Below are 20,357 nucleotides of genomic sequence, written 5' to 3'. Positions count from 1 at the left end.
ATTTGGAAAATCAATTCTCTGGCAATGTTCTCCATCCCTAAGTTCTGGCCAAGCACACCAGTAGGTGAGGAATGGAGCTTTGTCCAAGCAGCAGATAGCGTGATCTGACTTGGGTTGAGAAGGAGCCAGCACCTATAGTCTCTCAGATGTTAGATACAATCAGAGTCCTGAGGACCTTGCATTTGGTGAGGCCAAACGAGAAAACAGAACAAAATGCACAGCTGAGTGTTGCTAGGAGTCAGCACAGCATTAGCAAAAGGGCTTCTTCCAAATCAGTCTGGTACAGAACACCAATATGACAGAAAATGGTCAGGCTATGCCAAGGGAGATACCTTCTCATGCTAAGACCATGAGTAATGGTGAAAAACCCCACCACCACGTAATACCAGCTGTACTCACTCACATCACAGCTGTAATTTAAAACCCATTCTTGGACTAGAAAAGGGCATGTGGTAAAGACTGAGGTATTCTGGGTCAAAACACATCATGTCTTTCTGTAGGTGTGGCCATTCTGGGGTAGCAAACATGTGAACAAGTAAGACTGTATTCCTTTTCTGAGAATGTCAGGATGGGAAGTCAGTCTCTATTCTTATTCTATAAAGAATTCCTGGAAGTGCTACCCAATCGTTGTACAAATATGGGTGAAGTGATAATCCTGCTTACCGTGCCTGCTGATAAACCGGATACAGCTTTCCACTACCAGAGGAATTGCTTGGCCTGAGTCCTGAAATGCCAAAGAGAAACAACATTAGGATCTTCAGATAGCACTAGCTCAGGGTTAGAGAAAATGGACAATCTGTGCAACGATTGGCACAACAGCCTATTGGCGAGGGCCTTGCATCCATTGGGATCCCATATGGGTACCAGTTCATGTCCTGGCTGCTCCACTTCCCATCCAGCTCCCTGCTTGTGGCCTGGGAAAGCAATAGAGGATGGCCCAAGGCTTTGGGCCCCTGCACCCATGTGCAACACCCGAAGGAAGGTCCTGGCTCCTGGATTTGAATCAGTTCAGTTTCAGATGTTGAGGCCACTTAGGGGGTGAACCAGTGGATAGGAGATCTTTCTCTCTGTATCTCCTTCTCTCTGCATATGCCTTTCTAATAAAAAAAAGTCTTAAAAAAACCAACAAAAAACCAAAAACCTTGTAGGAGCCACATTCATGGCTGGTTCACAAAGAACACCTGTCCTATCCTATAAGCTCCAAGGCATAAAAACACAAGCACCTACTTGGAATTCCACAGAATACATTGAATCCAGCATGTCCAAAATGCAGTGGATCATCTTTAATGGCAAACCAACTCTTCCCCACACCCCCAGCCATCCAATTAATCAATACACTTGCCTTCTCAATAGCTCTCAAATCCCTCTGCTCCTAACACTGGCACCACCAACTGAGCTCAATTCATCAGTAGCTCAGTTCCCATCCTTGCCATTCTCTAGCTCATGTTTCTCTTTCTTTTCCTTCAGAGGGTGGTGAGTGACCTTTGAAGATGCACATCTCATCAATGAAACTCTTTCAAAGACATCTCCTTACTTTTTGCAGAGCCACGTATGGCCTGGATCCTGTCTGCCTCCGCTTCCACCATCCTTTTTTCCCCCTTGTCTTTGCTACACCCACAACCTGAGGAGACACTTCTGTCCTCGGCTAAGTCCTCCTCCGCTTTGCAGCTTTGCACAAACTCTTCCTATTGCTGACATGCCCTTCTCAACCCTGCCTGTGACTTAACTGAGTGGGCATACATAGCTGTTTGCTTTTGTCACCAGCACAACTCAAGCTGTACAAGGGCAGATCCTATTTTAATTCCTGAGTGTCCAGTGCTGGCCTTGATACTCTCATAGCAGGTGTTCAATTAGTACCAGTCAAAGGCAGCAAAATTAGCCAAGGGAGCTTTGCAAGAGGGTTTGATGGCATAAAAGGTGAAAAACCAACACTTGGAAATAGTGACCATTACTTAGTACTAAACAAAGTAGCTTTCCCAGACAACAATGTTTTACCCTTTTGTTATAAAATCCTGTTTAGGTTATTTAACTTCTTTTGGCCTCAATCTGCCATCTGTAAGCTGGGAGGGAGTTGATAGTGGGTAGTCAATTCCCTATTGGCACATGAATGTAAGTTGACTACTGTTTACACAGGAATTAGAGGCACTGGGTCATGTATTAGGTCCTTTAGGTGGATTGTCCTGGGAAAAATCCCAGGGAGTAGATATTGCACTCATCTGAAGAATGAAGAAATGAAGGCTTATTTAGGTCAAACAACTACATATTATCACACAGTTGGTAAATGGCATGGTCAGGACTCAAATTCAGGCAGTCTCCCTCTCAGACAGAATACTGTAGATCACCACCACACATACTGAACCCTAGGAGCTCAGCAGACAATGCCAGGGATGCTCACCAACTATCAGTAAAGACTAGAAGGGTTTTATAACGCAGCCAAATGCATAAGAATACAACAGTGGTGGCCCGGCGGCGTGGCCTAGTGGCTGGAATCCTTGCCTTGAACGTGCCAGGATCCCATGTGGACGCCGGTTCTAATCATGGCAGCTCCACTTCCCATCCAGCTCCCTGCTTGTGGCCTGGGAAAGCAGTCGAGGATGGCCCAAGGCTTTGGGACCCTGCACCCACGCGGGAGACCTGGAAGAGGTTCCTGGTTTCAGGCTTCGGCTCAGCACAGCACCGGCCGTTGTGGCTCACTTGGGGAGTGAATCATCGGACAGAAGATCTTCCCCTCTGTCTCTCCTTCTCTCTGTACATCTGACTTTGTAATAAAAATAATAAATAAATCTTAAAAGAAAAAAAAATACAACAGTGGAGAAAAAAGAATCAGGCAAATGGGACAGAAACCTGGTTACAAAGGGCTTCAGATGTCTAGCACAGAGACTGGGGTCTCCAGTAAGATGGGTTCTTGTGGTTTCTGCCCCTCTCATAAGTTTGCTGTGCCTCTGTCTGGTTCTGAATTTCTATCTGTAGCCATGAGGATGGGCAGCTGTTATGGAGATAGTTGGGCCTCATGAAGAAATCAGGTTGGGAGCTTTGTTGACTCCACAGGCCCAGAGAGAAGGAAGCTGGAAAACTTGGCAGTTAGTGGCTCCAACAAGTCACATGAGTGCAACAGTCTAAGCTGACGTGAAAGAAACGGAATACTCAAGGTTGTTAAAGGTAAGAATGAAGCAGGACATCAAAGATATTCACCTGCATGTGTGTGAGTATCAACAGCACAACATAGATAGCCCAGAAAAGTCAGCTATGGCAGACAAGGGTGGCCACAGACTGCTTGTCTCCCTGTAGAGGAGTATTTCCTTAGACCCTTCTGCTCTGGTGCAGCTAAGATAGAGTCTCATGGGAATAACTAAGGGACAAAGTCACAAAGGCTTTAGTGTAATGTTTCTGATCCAGGACAGAATTCATTCTCTAGCGATGTGCCTGTGACTCCCACGGTGCCCCAAAGCCTGGCACTCCACCACTGTCTTGGCCAGGTGCTGACCTCGCCAGTTGCTATGTGTGCTTTTATTTACTAACTTTCCCTTACCTTTCTTTCTCTTTCCATCCCTCCCTCAGTGTTATAACTGATGCCAGCATAATTGTACTATTCACAATATTTTTGGTTATATGAGTATAATCTCAGGTTTAGGTGAACAATAGAGGTAGTTTCCCATCCAACCAAATTAAAGAAACTTTAAACCAAAAGTGGAGGAAGGATGGTGGCAGGCATAACTAGGAAAGACAGTAAGGTGCTGGTCGAGGGATTTGCAAGAGAAAGCAATCAGTAAGACAGCCAGGTAATAAATATCATACTTAAAAAAATAGCATTTGGGCTTGGCAGCGTGGCCTAGTGGCTAAGGTCCTCGCCTTGATCCCATATGGCCGCTGGTTCTAATCCCGGCAGCTCCACTTCCTCTCTCTCTCTCCTCCTCTCAGTATATCTGACTTTGTAATAAAAAATAAATAAATAAAAAAAATAAATCTTTAAAAAAATAGCATTAAAAAAAAGCGTATTTTAAGAATTTATTTATCTTTTATTTGAAAAGCAGAGATAAGAGAGAGATATCCATTTTCTGGTTCCCTCCCCAAATGTCCATAACAGCAGGGGTTGGGCCAGCCTAAAGCTGGGAGCCAGAAACACAATCTAGTCTTCCATATGGGTGGTGGGAACTCAAGTACTGAGCCACCACTTGCTGTTTCCAGAGGGACAGTAAAACAGGAAAATGGAGACAGAAATGGAGCTGGAACCTGAACCCAAGCACTCCAACTTGGGATGCAGCCACACAAATGGAACCTTAATTGCTATGCCAAGCACCGGCGGTTGGCATAACTTTTATGTGTAAGAAGGTTAAGACTTTGGTCAGGCACTGGCCTCCTCTACATTTGTTAAGAGTCTGTTTTCTCACCAGTGGAGAAAATACAAGTTTTGACAACTGATTAGATGTGTGTGATGAGGGGACAAAAATGGTGTCAAAGATAATATCTGGGGCCTTAGAGACTGTGAAGAATGGGCAGGCCCCTTCAATAGAAATAAACACAACAGGAGAGGAGCCAAGGAAATGAAAATATGATGTGGGGAGGTAAAGCCTGCTGAGGGTACAGGTCCCACCAGTCACTTGGGGCTCAGAGACAGCATCACAGAGTGAACAAGGAAAGCCTGGGGAAGGAGAGAGAGGGAACAAGAATGACAAGGGAGAGAAATTGAGAGGGCCAAGCTTGGAGAAATGATTCAATTTAGAAGAATGTGGAGAGGGGAAAAGTTAGCAAAGAAAGTATAGAAGTATCAGCCAGGAGAGGGAATGGACAACGGCCTTGAAGGAGCAGTTGAAGCACCTCCTTTTAAAGAAAGGTCCGGCACAGCTTGCATCTAGTCTGTGCCAGGGGCAAAAATGACTGGAACCCATTAGGGATCCTCCAAAACAAAAGCTACCAGATTCTTCTTCTTGTTTGGCTTACTTGCCATTCACAAGCATGCAAGTAAACACACATTTATTTCCTAACTACTTATACAAGATTTTGCATCTTCCAAGTTATTTATTATTTTAGAAAAACTTCTTGCTGATCCATCATTAGATTCCGACTGGTAGAAATAAACCAGAACAGCAGACTGAAAGTAAAATCTATTGGAGTGGGCTTTTTGGTGTATTCTGGAGTGCTCAGGCAAATGCAGCACCAGCCATATACTTTGCCTGCATCTGTTTAGGAGCAGTGGCCTGCAAACCACATGGGTGCCAGTCCCCTCAGCATGGGTCCCAATCAAGAGCGCACACCATTTGCTCAACTGAGGGCTTCAGCTCTCACACACATGTTCCAGCTACAAGCAAGAGATTTCAGTTTTAGTTCAGGAACTGAAAGGAACCGACTTCGAGCTTCATTTTATTTTCAGTGCTAAAGGGAAAATGGCTTATTCCTGTTTAAAGCACAAACTTGCAGAGATAGGCATTTGGTATGCCAGTTAAAACGATGTATCAGATCACCTCCTGCTAGCACACTCCTTGAGAGACATCAGGCGGTAGCTGGGTTACTTGGGTCTCTGGCCTGCATGGGAGACCCGAATAGTCTTTCTAGTCTTGGTTTCTGGATGACCCAGACCAGGTTGTTGCAGGCATTTGGGGAGTGAACCAACAGTGAACCAGTTGATGAGAACTCTGTCTCTCTGCTTTTCAAATGAATAAAATTAATTAGTTTAAAAATGAGACACCAACCTGTTCATTTTAAATGCAATATATTACCTCTCGAAGACATTCTGTTCCCTTCAGTTTTAAATAAAATTATGAAGGGTGGACACTTTGAAGCAGTGGATTAGCCTACTTTTTTTGTTTTAACTTTACTTTTTACTTCACTTTTGCTAATCCATCCTGGAGGAAATAAATGATGGTTCAAGCGCTTGCCCCTGCCACTCTGGATTCACACCTGGCTGTGCTCTGGCTGTTGTGGGCATTTGGGAAGTGAACCATCAGATGGAAGATCTGCCTCTGCTTTTCAAGTAGGTAAACATGAACATTAAAAAATGTTCACAGAAAAAAAATGAAATTATGGGAGAAGAGGGAAGGATAAGGAAATTCAAGAACAAAGAGGAAAGAGGGTTGCAATGGAATTTTCCTAATTTAAAGGTCTGTGGAAGTACATCTGAAGATGTTCTTACCAAAATAAGATCCAAAGTAGACAATCCACAGCAGAGTTAAGTGAAGCCCATGTCACGTGAGCTCCCCAGCAGGACTGTCTACCCACCCCTAGCTGTCAGAGCAGCCAAAGGGCCTGTAGGGGTGCCAATACCACAGAAACCAGGTGTCCTCCACATTAGATTGTCTTCCTGTGGTAGCACAACTGTGAATCACCCAAAAAAATTTTTTTAAAGCTTGGGTGAGATTTCTTCTGAGTGGACATAAAGCTCTGTCTACCCCTTGCTAACTGCCTACTGCACACGGCTGATAGGAGATGCAGGGACACAAAATCGTTTCAATATTTACTCTCAGGCATAATTAGGAAGCCAAATTTGTAATGCACAAAATGCTTTGATTATTATCTTAAATAAGGACAAGAGCCATGTGGAGTATCTATCGATGTAGATTATCCACACCAGCATTCTCTAAGACCCCTCCTTACACAGATGATGAGGGCTGGCTGCCCAGTAACAGACTTGAGAACAACACTGAAAATCATGTGCTCTCTTGGCTGTCTTTTCAAGACCAGGCTTACCCTGTGCATTGTTATTAGGCAAATATATTCAGAATGACATTACAGAAAATAAACACAATCTCTAAATTTAGAGCAACATTGCCCCATCTAGTGGATTAGCAATATCCACTCTTCAGGCCTGATCAGCCTGGCCTTTGCGGGGCTCTTACCTGTTTTCTCACGGTTGAGCTACGCCTGTTGTTGATCCCACAAGTCCAACAGGACCCATACAGCAATAGGCAGGAAAAAGAGAATTGAGACACAGTGAGACAACCAAGCATTTTAAACCCAGAAGTAAAAATTTTTAAATAACTAACTAAGCTGTGTGGCAGCTGATAAAGCAAGTCACATTATTCACCTCAGGCCCAGTAACTTGATAAGTTACTTCCTAGATAAAGCCCAATGAAGTCCTTTTCTTTACAACAGCACAGAGATGATTTAAGATTTACCATCATTCTGGGGCTGGCAGTGACTGCAGCGCTCGCAACCTTTATGGGCACTGGTTTGAGATTTGGCTGCTCCACTTCCAATCCAGCTCCCTGCTAATGTGTCTGGGAAAGGAGCGGGAAAGGAGCAGAAAACGACCCAAATGCTTGACCCTGCAGAGCCTTGACTGCTGCAGCTGTTTGGGGAGAGAACCCCAGTGGATGGAAGATCTCTCTAATTCTGACTTTCAAAGAAATAATATCTTGGATTAAAAAAAGAAAGACTGGGTCAAAGATCTACCACCATTCAAAATCTGAACAGGAGAGAACTGGTTCAATTTGCAGCCAAACCTGTCTTGGTTAGATATCAACAAGAAGATGATCTGTAAACACCAAATGCTGCAAAAATTTTGTTTCTCTTGGAAATCCTTAGGAAAAACACAGAGAGCAATTTTTTCTGGACATGGTGGCTGGGACATCCATTCTGGGGCTTCTCTGGCTCCATGTTTTTCAGCTGACTGTGGCCTCAGAGGATATTTCTTCAAGTGAGTCAGACTCAGAGGCACAATGCCTCAAACAAAGATGCTAGCACTGCCCTGCTGGGAGTAAGGCAGGGACCAGAGCCTGGCTACTGGGCCTTGCTTTGCTACCTCCATCAGGCCAGGCCTGAGAAAATTCTGGAATTCCAATCTCGTGTAATTTTTTTTTTTTTTTTAAATAGAAGAGGAAGTCAGAGTGACACAATCGAGCCATCCTGCGCTTCTCAATCCCACAGAGCTTTCTGCAGCTACAGGAGCACAGGTGCTCACCCTTGAATCCAGACTACCATCAAGAAGATACCTCTGCTGCTTCCCCAGCTGCCACCGACTATGTGTGGAGGCAGGGACTTGAGTGTGTTGAAGATTTATTTCACCTGTAACCCCCCCATCGTTACGGCTGAGGAAGGCACTGCTGCTGGAGATGCAGTGCATGTTAATCCCGCTTTACAAGAAGTGCTAAGGCCTGCCCTCATTCACAATGGCCTAATGCAGAAATTAGAATTAACGCAGAAATTAACGTAGAAATTAACTTGAAGCTGCCAAAGCCTCAAACAAGCGCCAAGCCCACCTTTGTGTGCTTGCATATGATGAGTTTATCTATGTCAAGTTCGGTGGAGGCTGGTTGTGCTGAACACCAAATCAACCTCATTAAGGCTGATGACAACAATAACGTGGGGAATGGGTAGGCCTCTGTAAAACTGACCAAGAGGGGAAACTCCATGAAGTGGCTGGCTGCAGTCGTGTAGTGGTTAAAAGGACTAGGATGAAGAATCTTTTAATGGCATCGAAGAATACTGCAAATGCAAGAAATGAACAAACAGAAACTTGGCTCACATTAAAAAAAGAAAGAAGATATATCCCACAGGATTCCATTATCCTAGTTCTCTCCAATCACCAAGACTGTGCTGTTAACAGAATGTTTATTGTAATCCACAATGACAAAACGATGAAAGCCAAATGAGGCTATCTCTAAATAATGAGCCATAATTGAAAATGGCCTCATGACCATTGTGCGTGTTGGCACACACAGGTGGTGAATATAATGGGCTAACCCAGAGTCTCTAAGGCAAGTGGCCCATTAGAGCTCCTTCTCCAGTTAAATCAGCACATTTTTAGGCATCTGACGATTGTTGGCGGAATGAACACTTCGCTCTCTGCCAGCTCACGAGTTTTCTCATAGCAGCACCATGACTGGGAGGGAAAATATTTGGCTGTGATGTGAGAGGGAAGGGAAGGTGGGGGATTACTGGGAGGACTGCATACTTGTACAACAGGCAAGGGATTTTTACTCTTGCTATCTGGCAAGCCAAAAAAATACAATATAATTTTTCATTATCTATCAATAGTCACTAGTTAGGAGCTGTCATCTTTTCTGCGCACAGCAAATCAGATCAAATGGTCTCCTGATCTTATCAGGGTCTTTCCAAAGCTCACTTGTTGAAGTCTGGCTGCTAAGTTTAGGTTACCAGGATCCTCTAGAATCAACTATTTAGCATCCTTGCAAGGCAATGGTATTTGGGAGTTTCTGGGAAATTTCAGCAGTGATAACTTCCTTCATTCAGGTCTGTTGAGTTACTTGTGTAAGTTGCAGTGAACCCACTTTCATTTGAGATCAGATGGGTCAGGAAGGCAAAGGGAAGCAGCAATTTCGGCTCCTTGGTTCTTTCCCAGGCTGGGATCCCGGGATCTCAGGATCCCGGAATCCTAGTCTTCTTTCTCCCTTCCCAGGACTGTACTGGATCACACCTACCTGGCCAGACTGCAGTCTGTCCGCTGACCTGTTGGAAAGACAACACAAAAAGCTTATGTGAAGCAGGAGTGGTGAACAGTGCCCATGCCCTTCCCAGCTTCGCAGAGCACCCCTAGCCCCTTAGAGGTAGGAGTTGTTTCTAATGCTGGGTCCCAGGTCAGGGTTGCCAGCATCACCTTAGGTCTATCAACTCTGTGTCTCAAAGGGAAAATTGGGGTGGCTGTGGGGAACAGTAACAAGGGAGAGCATACATTACAGAACACTTCAGGGATTCAGAGAGATGAAATTTAGCTGTTCTTACATGGATGGGGGATCAAATTTGCTTGTTCCTGAGTATATGAACATACATAATACATACAATACACATACACTCCAGGTTGGGAAGGGAAGAAGGAAAAAGACCTGTTTGGAAGAAGGAGAAGTTATGGTTGCTTTAGTTTTAGATCCAAACTATTATTTTCCTCTTAGGTGGGACTGAGGTGGTAAGAGATAAATGGTAAGCAGCTTTAATGCTGCTTCTGCTAACAATTTACATTTCTCAATTCAAGAATAGATCCTAGTATTATGGGTCATAGCCAGCTTTAAAAAATGAAATTGAGGGGCTGGCATTGTGGCATAACATGTCGAACTGCTGCCTGTGATGCCAGCACCCCATTTGGAACCAACTCCCTGCTGATGTGTCTGGGAAAGCAACGGAGGACTGGTCCCTTGTCTTGGAGCCCTGTGCCCATGTGGAAGACCCAGATGGTCTTCCTGGTTTCCACATAGTTCAGCCTTATCCATTGTGGTCATCTGGGGAATGAATCAACAGATTTAAGATTTCTACCTCTATTTCTCTCTGTAACTTTCTCTTAAATTAACAAATAATTGAATGAGAGGAAGAAATCTAAAATCTTAAAAGTTCGTAAAAAATATTCTTTTGTATTTAAAAAATACATGCATTAAAAAATACATGGGCCATAATATCACACATGTTGTGTTCTTTGGTTCACTGTTAATAAAGCTTGATCTGTATTAGACCCATATTAGATAAAGTAGGGGCAGACCCCAGCAGGCATTGAGCCAGAGAAAGCGAGATTAGCTCCCATGCTCCTCAGCCAAGTTCCTGGAAAGGCAACTCCAGAGGTGGGGGAGGGCAGGCAGTTTTTTTCCTGCCTTTAGAGGTTGCTAATTGTTGATTACAGCTCAGCTCATCTGGAGCAACACCATACTCCAGCTCTAACAGTCTCGTTACCAAAGGCTCAGCTTTCATCTGCACAAATATTATTCAGAGCTATTATTTTCAACATCTGTCCCATTTCCATTCTGGAATATTCATATACATCAATTATCCCTGTGTGGCAAGAACAAGGGGGCTCTTGTATTATAGTAACAAATACATACATAAGGCAGGGACATGATGACTTGCACACAGGAGGATTCAGTACAGCCCCCCACCACTCCCCTTGATTGCTAGAACTTGTCACCTTTAGATTAGATCATTTGAGTGGCCCATCTTTCTCCCTCCACAATAGCACATTTGATGCATGTATATGCGTGAGCAAGACCATACACACGAGTGTGTCCCAGAGCTTTGCTCTTAAGGATTGTGCCTAGATGGTCTTGAAAAAAAGAAATCACAGCTACAATTTGCTTCAGAGAGTTACGGGCTGTTTTTCCTCCATTTCCTAGCGGAACAATCTGATAACCCAAGAGGAATGATTTTCTACAAGTGAAGTTTGACTCGCAGTGCCTGGACCTGTTTAGTCTGTTCCCTTGGGTGGTGTGCAGAGGAATGAGAACACAAGTTACCTAACAGGCTTTCTTCACATGAAATAAAATGCCTAACTATATCACAAGATCAGAGTTGCTAGAGCCAAAACGAGTTAATCATATTGGGGAATTGTTCAGGGTAGGAAAAGGACAGGCCAAAAAGATGGGTAGAAGTCTCTGTTACAAAAAGTGGGGCTTTTATTCCCAGTGCCAATGAGCCTGTGAGTATTGCAGACCATCCTATACTGTCCAGGTGACCTGAAGATTGCTCAAGAATTTACTTAAAACATTAGACTTCTGCATAAGCACAGCTTCTCTGTCACTGATGTCACCACACATTCCCTGTAGACTCTCCTTCCCTCTCTCACATCCTTAAGTGAGGGGATTAGTGGGGCAGAGAGAAGGGGCTGGGCACAGGGAGGCATCCCCAACCTGGGAATTCCATTAATCACAGGATGCTGAGAGTCAGGCAGGAGACCTGGGAAGGGTGCCAGAAAGTCCCGGGAAAGCTTCTCTTTCAACTTTAGCCTTCTGTTTGACAGCCAAAGAGACAAAGTCCAGAGTGGCAGTACTGTTCTCTGCCTTGCTACTTTCCAGGGTCTGGTTAAAATCATCCTGGGAGATGAGACAGTCCACTCAACACCAGGGCTTCGGCACGGCCCTGTGGCGAGGGAGCTGCCACCTACGCTGGGTCAGGACCCTTGGAAGCTGAGCAAACTGATGCTCTGCCTGGAAGCTGCAGCAAGTAGCAGTCTGTCGATCACACCTGCATTGGAGGGTCCTCAGCCCTCCCTCAAGCAGCTGGTCACTTCATCTCCTGGCTCCCTACCTAACTTAAGTATCTGGAAAAGAAATAATAGCTTAAGCCTTTTACCCCAGTCGTGGCAGAGGTGGCAAAGGAGGGGCAATGGGTGGAGAGCAGGCACGCTCCATTTAAACAAATAGATGATGCACATTAGTGCTTCATTAAGCATTGGTCTTTCCCCATTACTCAAGCAGTCACTGGGGGGTGTGGGCTTTCACATCAAACAGGCCAGGAAAAGAAATGCATTCGTATAACCAGATCAGATCCACTTGGCTGCGGATGGAGGTGAGTGCTCAGCAGGAAAGCTCAGCGGGCCCTCCCCATGCCAAGTCTGCTGCCGAGGGTTCCCACACTCACTTTCTCCCAGGGTTTTCTGCAGAAGGTCATGCTTGGCTTGTAACTTGGTGATGAGGTTCCTGCCCTCTAGGTACTCCTTCATTTTCTGTCAAGAAAGAGGAGAGTGATCAGAATCTCGAAGGGAAAAAAGGCACCAATGCTCCACAGGACAGATCCTTTGTCAAGAAGTCATTTGGTTTCTGACCCAGTTCCCACCAGATCCATTCTGATTTCTTGAAGGCCCTGCACCTATAGCTGGTTGTTGATTTCATGGTGGAATAACACCCTGCTCCACATTATCTTGGGAGTTAAACATTGGGCCAATGTAAAAAAAACGGACTGCCAGAGACCCTCATCTGTCCTCTCCAGTTCCCCTGAAGAACTGCAGGAGGACACACACCTGCTGTGTGCTACCTCTGCCAACATCCGTATGATGCATTCCATCACACCAGGAGCGGTGCCTAGAGTAGGCTCCAGCCCTTACTTCAGCTGCACCATACCCTGATCAGCCTCATCTGTGTTCCACATGGAATTATCACAGAAAGCATTCAGAGGGAGGGGCTGCCGTCCTCACCTGCACATATGTGAACAGATGAGGTTTTGGGAATGCAATCTCATCTGCTCTGTCTAAATATGGTTGCAGGACTGCACTTTTAGATTGGGTCTCTTTCAACACTCGTGTGCCCAATGAAAGACCAGGTTTCCTTGACAACCCACCGAATCTTCAAAGTAGCCCCATGTACTGTTATTATTTCATGAACGAGGGTACTGAAGTTTGTAGAGATTAATTAGTTTGCTCAAGGTCAAGCACTCAGCAAAGAGTAGCCAGCAACTACATACATGCACTTTGCAAGCATGATGTGTATTCTTAACCTTTAAGATACAAAGCTCCACTACTATGGGGTAGAGCAGGAGAGGGAAGGCAGCAGAAGTCAACATCATAGTTCTGATTGTATGCGTAGAACACTGAGAGTCTTTAGAGTGCTCCAGCACATACGCTCTCATTTGACTCTCACAGTAATTGCATAACACAATGGGAAGATACAACACATAAGGAAGATGTTATTTTCTGATTACGGATGAGAAAATGAAGGAAGTATCAAATTGCTGATCCTTCAAAATTGGTGGCAGTGCCAGGCCTAGATCACCAGCCTTTGAACTTTTTCTTTAAGATTGATTTATTTTCATTAGGAAGACAGATTTACACAGAAAAGGAGAGAAAGAGAAAGATCTTCTGTCTGCTGGTTCACCCCCTCAGTGGCCACAACAGCTGGAGCTGAGCTTATCTGAAGCCAGGAGCTCCTGCAGGGCCTCCCACAAGGGTGCAGGGTCCCAAGGCTTTTGGGTCATCTTCCAATGCATTCCCAGGCCATAAGCAGGGAGCTGGATGGGAAATAGAGCAGCCAGGACATGAACTGGTGCCCATACAGGATCCTAATGCTTGCAGGGGAGAGGATTAGCCAATTGAGCCATTGTTCTGGGCCCTTTTGAACTCTCTTCTTTCTTTATAAAGATTTATGTTATTATTATTTTTTTATTGGAAAGGCATATATACCGAGAGAAGGTGATACAGAGAAAAGATCTTCCATTCATTGGTTCACTCCCCAAGTGGGTGGAATGGTTGGAGCTGAGCTGATCTGAAGCCAGGAGCCAGGAGCTTTATCCAGGTCTCCCATGTGGGTGCAGGAACCCAGACTTTGGGCCATCCTCTACTGCTTTCCTAGGCCTTGAACTAGTACCCCTATGGGAGATGCAAGGTGAAGATTTAACCACTAGACCTGTGTGTCAGGGCTCAGGGTTCCCTTTAAATTCTTAAGATGGCGTTTTTCTCATTTTCTCCACAGCCACTCATAGATGTGGGCTTCACTTGGTTGTCTTAAGATGTAAGGCTTCGGGCCCGGCGGCGTGGCCTAGCGGCTAAAGTCCTCGCCTTGAACGCCCTGGGATCCCATATGGGCGCCGGTTCTAATCCCGGCGGCTCCACTTCCCATCCAGCTCCCTGCTTGTGGCCTGGGAAAGCAGTTGAGGACGGCCCAATGCATTGGGACACTGCACCCACGTGGGAGACCTGGAAGAGGTTCCTGATTCCCGGCTTAGGATCGGCGCGCACCGGCCCGTTGCGGCTCACTTGGGGAGTGAAACATCGGATGGAAGATCTTCCTCTCTGTCTCTCCTCCTCTCTGTATATCCGGCTTTCCAATAATAATAAAATCTTAAAAAAAAAAAAAAAAAAAAAAGATGTAAGGCTTCATTTGTGCGATCAGAGGTTATAAACTCAGAAACCAACAGCAAGGTTTCCCAGAGTGTGACTCATAAGCAAAGGTAGACATGAGGTCACTGAGACAGTAAATGGATGAAATATTTAAGTAACAGTTCTGTCCATCTTTTAGTGTGTATTAAACAAAAACATGTAACATCCAGGGTTGAATCAGGTTAAGTCAGGAGACCAAAGTTACATCTGCTGGATCTCCTATGGGGGCGGCAGCATGAGCATTAGCAAGAAGCTGGATTTGGAAGCAGAACCAGGACTCCAACCGGGATACTCTGATGTAGGATGCAGGTGTCCCAAGTGGCATCTTTACTGCTCTGCCCAAGTCTGCCCCTACACTGTGAACTTTTATGAAGCTATATCCAACTCTCTGGTTCTCATTTAAAAACTAAGAAAAATCCTGTTTTCTTTGAGATGCAGTTTCTAGCCTTCCCACACTCATCCAAATGAGTGTGAGTCCCATGAGACTCTTCAGCACAGCGCTTTTTTTTTTTTAAAGATTTATTTTATTTTTATTACAAAGTCAGATATACTGAGAGGAGGAGAGATAGAGAGGAAGTGGAGCTGCCGGGATTAGAACCAGCGGCCATATGGGATCAAGGCAAGGACCTTAGCCACTAGGCCACGCTGCCAAGCCCCACAGCACTTCTTAACACAGCTCCATTAGGAAGGGTTTGTTGCTCACATGTCTCTCTCAAGGATGTCTCCTCTGAATGGCCAGGGATCGTGTTACTCATGATTCTTTGCATCTCTGAAGCTTAGTCCCACGCCTAGCAGATAGCAAAAGCTCAAAAAATGTATAAGGACCGATAAATCAATGTGTCAGTCTCATTCTTCTCTGGATGAAATTTCCTCAGCAATTGTAAGTCATGCAACTAACTTGGAGAGTGTCCTGAACCTCCCTATTAAACAGGAAATGCGCCCTACACCAGCCTTTCCTGCTGCCTCACCTGGGGCCTGTTCCTTCTGATCCTTTATGCTTCTGCATGAGAACATCTGCATGAAAACAGGCTCCACTGTCACCTTCCCCTTTCCATCTGCTCCAGCTGCCGCTCACCTGCTGTCCATCTTCTCTGGGAGATATCTTAATCCCCAAACTAAGGCCTAATTGTGGAGTTGGAACAGTACTTTAGGGCCCAGGGGTGAAAAACCTTCAGGAAACATCTACTGCTAATAACATAACTCTCAATGGCCTCTCTTTGAAAGGTTATCCCAGGAGACTTTAGAGATTTCCTAATGAGGAAAATTCTCCAAGAAGCTGTAACCCTCAAATACCAGACCAGGCTGCTCAAGAAACAGTTACAATTTTGAAAGGAGATGGAAGTGAATTCCTTCCTCTCACTCTTGTTTCTGCCTGTGATTCCAAAAATAATTTTTTCTTTTTTGTTCATAGTTCAGTACTTAGCTCTGCTTGTCACTCAGTGAACCATTAAAATAAATAGAATGGGGGGAGGGGAAATAAAAAATGAAGTAAATAAAAATGTGATAAAGAGGTAAGATGGATTCCCTTTATGGGTTCCATAAAATCCTAGAGGTCAAACTGTGTCAAGGCATGACTTGCATCCCTAATGCCGTGTGGCAACAATGATTGGGAGGGTTCCATCCAGTGGGGCAGGCACGGGGTGGTAAAGGCCTCCTAGAGTATGCAGACAGGTTATTTATCATTTCCCTCTCCTGCCCTGTAGGCAGCACTCAACTGTGTGAGAGAGAAGCTGGGGATATAAATCACCTTTTCTTTATCAGCAGAGTTGAGTTTCAGGGTTGCTGCCAGACAGACACACGGAGAAGGGGGCTGAGACAGCTGAGGGAGAAGAGAGGAAAAGGTGGCTTTGTGATGATTTTTGGAGACCAGGAGACTGGGAAAAGAGCTCTTCGCATGTAAATTCAAAATCTCTTCCTAGTGCAATGAGGGTCAGCTGCCTTATTTAAAGCATGTCCCAATACTGGGTAACTAATTATCTGTCATTCCACTTCTTACATCTGCCCTCACCCAACCCCAGAAGTAATTACACGGCGTTTTCATTTTACCTGGGAATTTCATTTCGCTAGAATAAAGTCCCTAAAATACAGTCAATACCATCAAAATTGAAAACTTCTACAAAAAGTAGGGGTGAAAACAATTTGGGTAGTTGCTGCTATCGTGAAATTTAAATTCTGTTTTTGTGACTTCATTATTTTCACACAATTTCTAATTGGATTAACCATCAGCAGTGAGGTTTACTTACTGAACAGAATACTAATAGAATAATTTTCCCTTCTGAGACCCACTGACACACATTTTTATTGCAGTAAAATGAAAAGGCCTGAGTTGCAATATTGTAATCCTATCATGTATTGATGCTTTTAACTTTGGGAAAAGCCCTTCTGAGCCTTTATTTTTCCATTTGAAAAATGGGAATAATATATTTTCCACTACACTGAAGTTTAATTAGGATACTAAGCATGATTATGATTAGTACAGGCCCAACATAATGTAAGTAGTCAAAAAGTGCCCCTTTTGGGGGTCTTAGGATGGTATCAAGTGGCTGACCCCATCCTTGGGTACTGAAACAGCCCTCTCTCCTCTACTCAATCCCCCCAAATACAGGAAGAAAAAAGAACAAAAAAGTTAGAAGCAATTGTCTCATCCACTTTCTCCCATTCCTCGATCCTTCCCACCCTAATCAGTGGTCCAAAAGGGCATACATCTTTCTCAACTACGTAAACACCATCAAAGATAAATTTTATATCTAAAAAAAGAACATGCTCTTTATACCTGAATCATCTGAACCTAAAACATCTCTTCCTTCCCTAAGCGTCTTTGCTTTGTGCTAATACAAAAAAAGCTGAATCAAAATAAAAGGTTCAGGTCTTAAAAAAAAAAAGTGATAGGCATAAGAATGTTCCTCAAATTTAATTTTGAAAACTCTTCCTCCTTTAAGTACATTCTTAACATGGGAGTGAACAAACTCATGGAACCTTGGTTATGCCTTGGATTGCATGAGTGTGAACTCAAGATTGTAAGTTGCTGCTATGGCAGGAGGCGGGTGAGTGGGAGGGGACAGCTCTGCCTAGCTAGCTCTGTGTGCAGAGACACACAGATGTCCTTATTGTTGCTCCTTCCCGCCATACAGGCACTCTGACATTCCGCTTCCTCCCCATCAATTTTTAAAGCTAGAAACAGCTGTCAGACAGAATAAATAATAGAGTAAACCTTCCACGGAGCACACCTCCCAGCTGTAATTGGCAAAGCAAGGGCACTGGCTCATTTGTAGCAGTTTAGCACATGTTCACCAAGGATCAGCAGAATTCCAAGACAAAAAAAAAAGTTATGGTAAGTTCCAATCTTAGTGGTCTAGCACACTGCCCTAGTGACCAAGGCACCTCCTCCACTCCCACCAATCTATCCCTAAAAATTCAGTTAGTTTGCCTTCACTATTTTATCAGCTTAGCTATAACCCTTAACTTCTTTCCATTCCAGCCAAAGATGCAAAATCAAGATCAGGAAGCATCTCCCCCAGTTAGGGGATATAGGAGAAAACTGTGGAACTGTTACTCTTCCTTTTCCTTCACTTGGCTTCCTCAACAGATGGACAGAAGAAGCCTGTGGCCAGAGGACAGGTGACCAGTGTTCTGGGTCCAGTTGTTATTCAGGACTTTAAACAAACTATCTTCTCTGATTTTGTTTCCTGTTTGGTTTTTTTAAACTTTCAAATGGGAACACTGGCTAGATGACTTTTTAAAAAATCATCTCAAGCTTTAAAATTCCATGAGTACTTTCCTGAGACACCTGCAAGTAAATGAGTTTTATAAGATAAAATTCACATTTCCAGTGAATTCATCCAGGCAGACCAGTCTGATGACAGGTGCTGAGTAACCAGAGAACTTTCTTAACAGTTTTGTTGGTCACTAGGTGCACTCTGTAGGATTCAGCCACACCAAGAGACTTCTTCCTAACTTCCTAAAAAGGGAACTGCTGGGATGTGTTGCTATGACATTCATGAAGGGCACAGAGACACACCTGGGTAACTTTGGCAGAGGCAACTGAAGACACTGTATGATCTGGTAAACACTGGTGTCCTCTTTATTTAACTTGGGCACATTCTCTTGTATTGCCACTGCCTCCAAAACAGCCCTTTCATCCAAAAATGAATTGTCTAGTACAAATCAGGCATCAGTCACCCAAATGAACCACCTTATAAAATACACTACCAGACAAACCTGGACAAAAACTATTCCTGGGAGCCGAGGCAGTCTACACATAATTTTGCAAAGCAGCTCTCCAAACACAAGTCAGGAAATGGACCAGAGACATCAGTGCCTTTAGGCGAAAGGTAAGGGGTAGGCAGGACTTGGTTACCAGTTTGAAAATTGGTCATTTCTGCTTTCACCAGAGGCCAGCTTTGACTGTCAAGATTGCCACTTAGCAACAAAAAGTGTTCCAACAAAGACTGTCCAATGCTCAATATTTCTTACTAAACTTCAAAAATGGAAATATGCAACACAACGAGACTGGATCACTTAAGTAGTGTTATATCTTAAGCAGTCCCAATAGAACAGCCAAACAATTCTATAATTAAAAGCCTCTAGAGAATGTTCAATAGGCTTCTTTGCTATTAAAGCTTGAAGCAGTAAAACAGACTGACTATAGACAAGAAGTTCTCGAAACATTTAAGCCAGGTTTCTGTGTATCTTTATGATTGGTAAATGCTGGGCCCGGCGGCATGGCCTGGTGGCTAAGGTCTTCGCCTTGAATGCCCTGGGATCCCATGTGGGCGCCGGTTCTAATCCTGGCGGCTCTACTTCCCATCTAGTTCCCTGCTTGCGGCCTGGGAAGGCAGTTTGGGGACGGCCCAATGCTTTGGGACCCTGCACCCGTGTGGGAGACCTGGAGGGGGTTCCTGGTTCCTGGTTTTGGACAGGCACAGCACCGGCCGTTGTGGCTCACTTGGGGAGTGAATCATCGGACAGAGGATCTTCCTCTCTGTTTCTCCTCCTCTCTGTATATCTGGCTTTGTAATAAAAATAAATAAATCTTAAAAAAAAAATAAAAAAAAATAACTGGTAAATGCTATATTTTCCTCAAGGAATGTCATTTTCCTTTTCAGTCCACTCCCAAGTTCACTCATCTTTCAACTTTAAGCACAAAGAGCTGGCTTTGTGGTGTGGTCGGCTAAGCCACCGCCTATGACACTTGCATCCCATACTAGAGTGTTGTTTTGAGGCTTGGATGTTCCACTTCCAACCTAGCTTCCTACTAATATACCTAGGAAGTCTGTGGAGGATGCTCCAAGTACTTGTAGAAGACCAGGATGGAGTTTCTGGCCTCTGGCTTTGGCCTTGCACAGACCTGGTTGTTATAACCATTTGGGGAGTGAACCAGTGGATGGAAAATCTCTCTGGTCTCTTCCCTCACCCCTCTCTGTTCTGCCTTTCAAATAAATAAGTCAGTTTTTTTTTTTTTTTTTTTACAAAAGAAAAATTACATACAAAAGTCCCTTTGTATATGATGCTTCTGAAGTCCATTAAGTACATGTGAATGTGGGCATTTAAGAATTTTACATTTATTTTCTAATGATAAAAATCAATCTATTGTAACTTAGAAATATGTGCACATGCAGTAAAAAAAAAAAAGAATTCTTCCCTTACATGCCGTATTCTATTATTCCCCCTCATTTTATAACTCTAAGCATTCCCAGGTTATAGCGCAATGGTTAACATCTAGTAAATTCACAAAAAATGAGTAATGGATATCTTAATAATGATTAATGAATAAATAAATAATGAAAGTGAAAATAACATTTAGTTTCCAGATCAGCACTAATGACAAACAATGCATTAA

At 44.1% G+C, this 20,357-nt stretch overlaps 1 protein-coding gene across 5 annotated transcripts in view; it reads right to left on the bottom strand.

Moving 5' to 3' along the window:
* SRGAP2 (SLIT-ROBO Rho GTPase activating protein 2) overlaps positions 1–20,357 on the bottom strand; it is a 245,426-nt gene that overhangs the window by 31,920 nt on the left and 193,149 nt on the right. For all 5 annotated transcript variants that reach the window (XM_058669101.1, XM_058669100.1, XM_058669102.1 and 2 more), the window contains exons 11-14: positions 12,289–12,373; positions 9,375–9,402; positions 6,831–6,855; positions 664–724 (exon numbers count right to left, since the gene is read on the bottom strand). In XM_058669101.1, the coding sequence (XP_058525084.1) occupies positions 664–724; positions 6,831–6,855; positions 9,375–9,402; positions 12,289–12,373 (199 nt within the window). The remainder of the gene's footprint in view (positions 1–663; positions 725–6,830; positions 6,856–9,374; positions 9,403–12,288; positions 12,374–20,357) is intronic.

Source organism: Ochotona princeps, chromosome 10 (genome assembly GCF_030435755.1).
Source record: "Ochotona princeps isolate mOchPri1 chromosome 10, mOchPri1.hap1, whole genome shotgun sequence".
Classification (NCBI taxonomy): domain Eukaryota; kingdom Metazoa; phylum Chordata; class Mammalia; order Lagomorpha; family Ochotonidae; genus Ochotona; species Ochotona princeps.
Note: the sequence above shows the minus strand (reverse complement) of the source record. Positions and strands in the feature narration are given on the sequence as shown.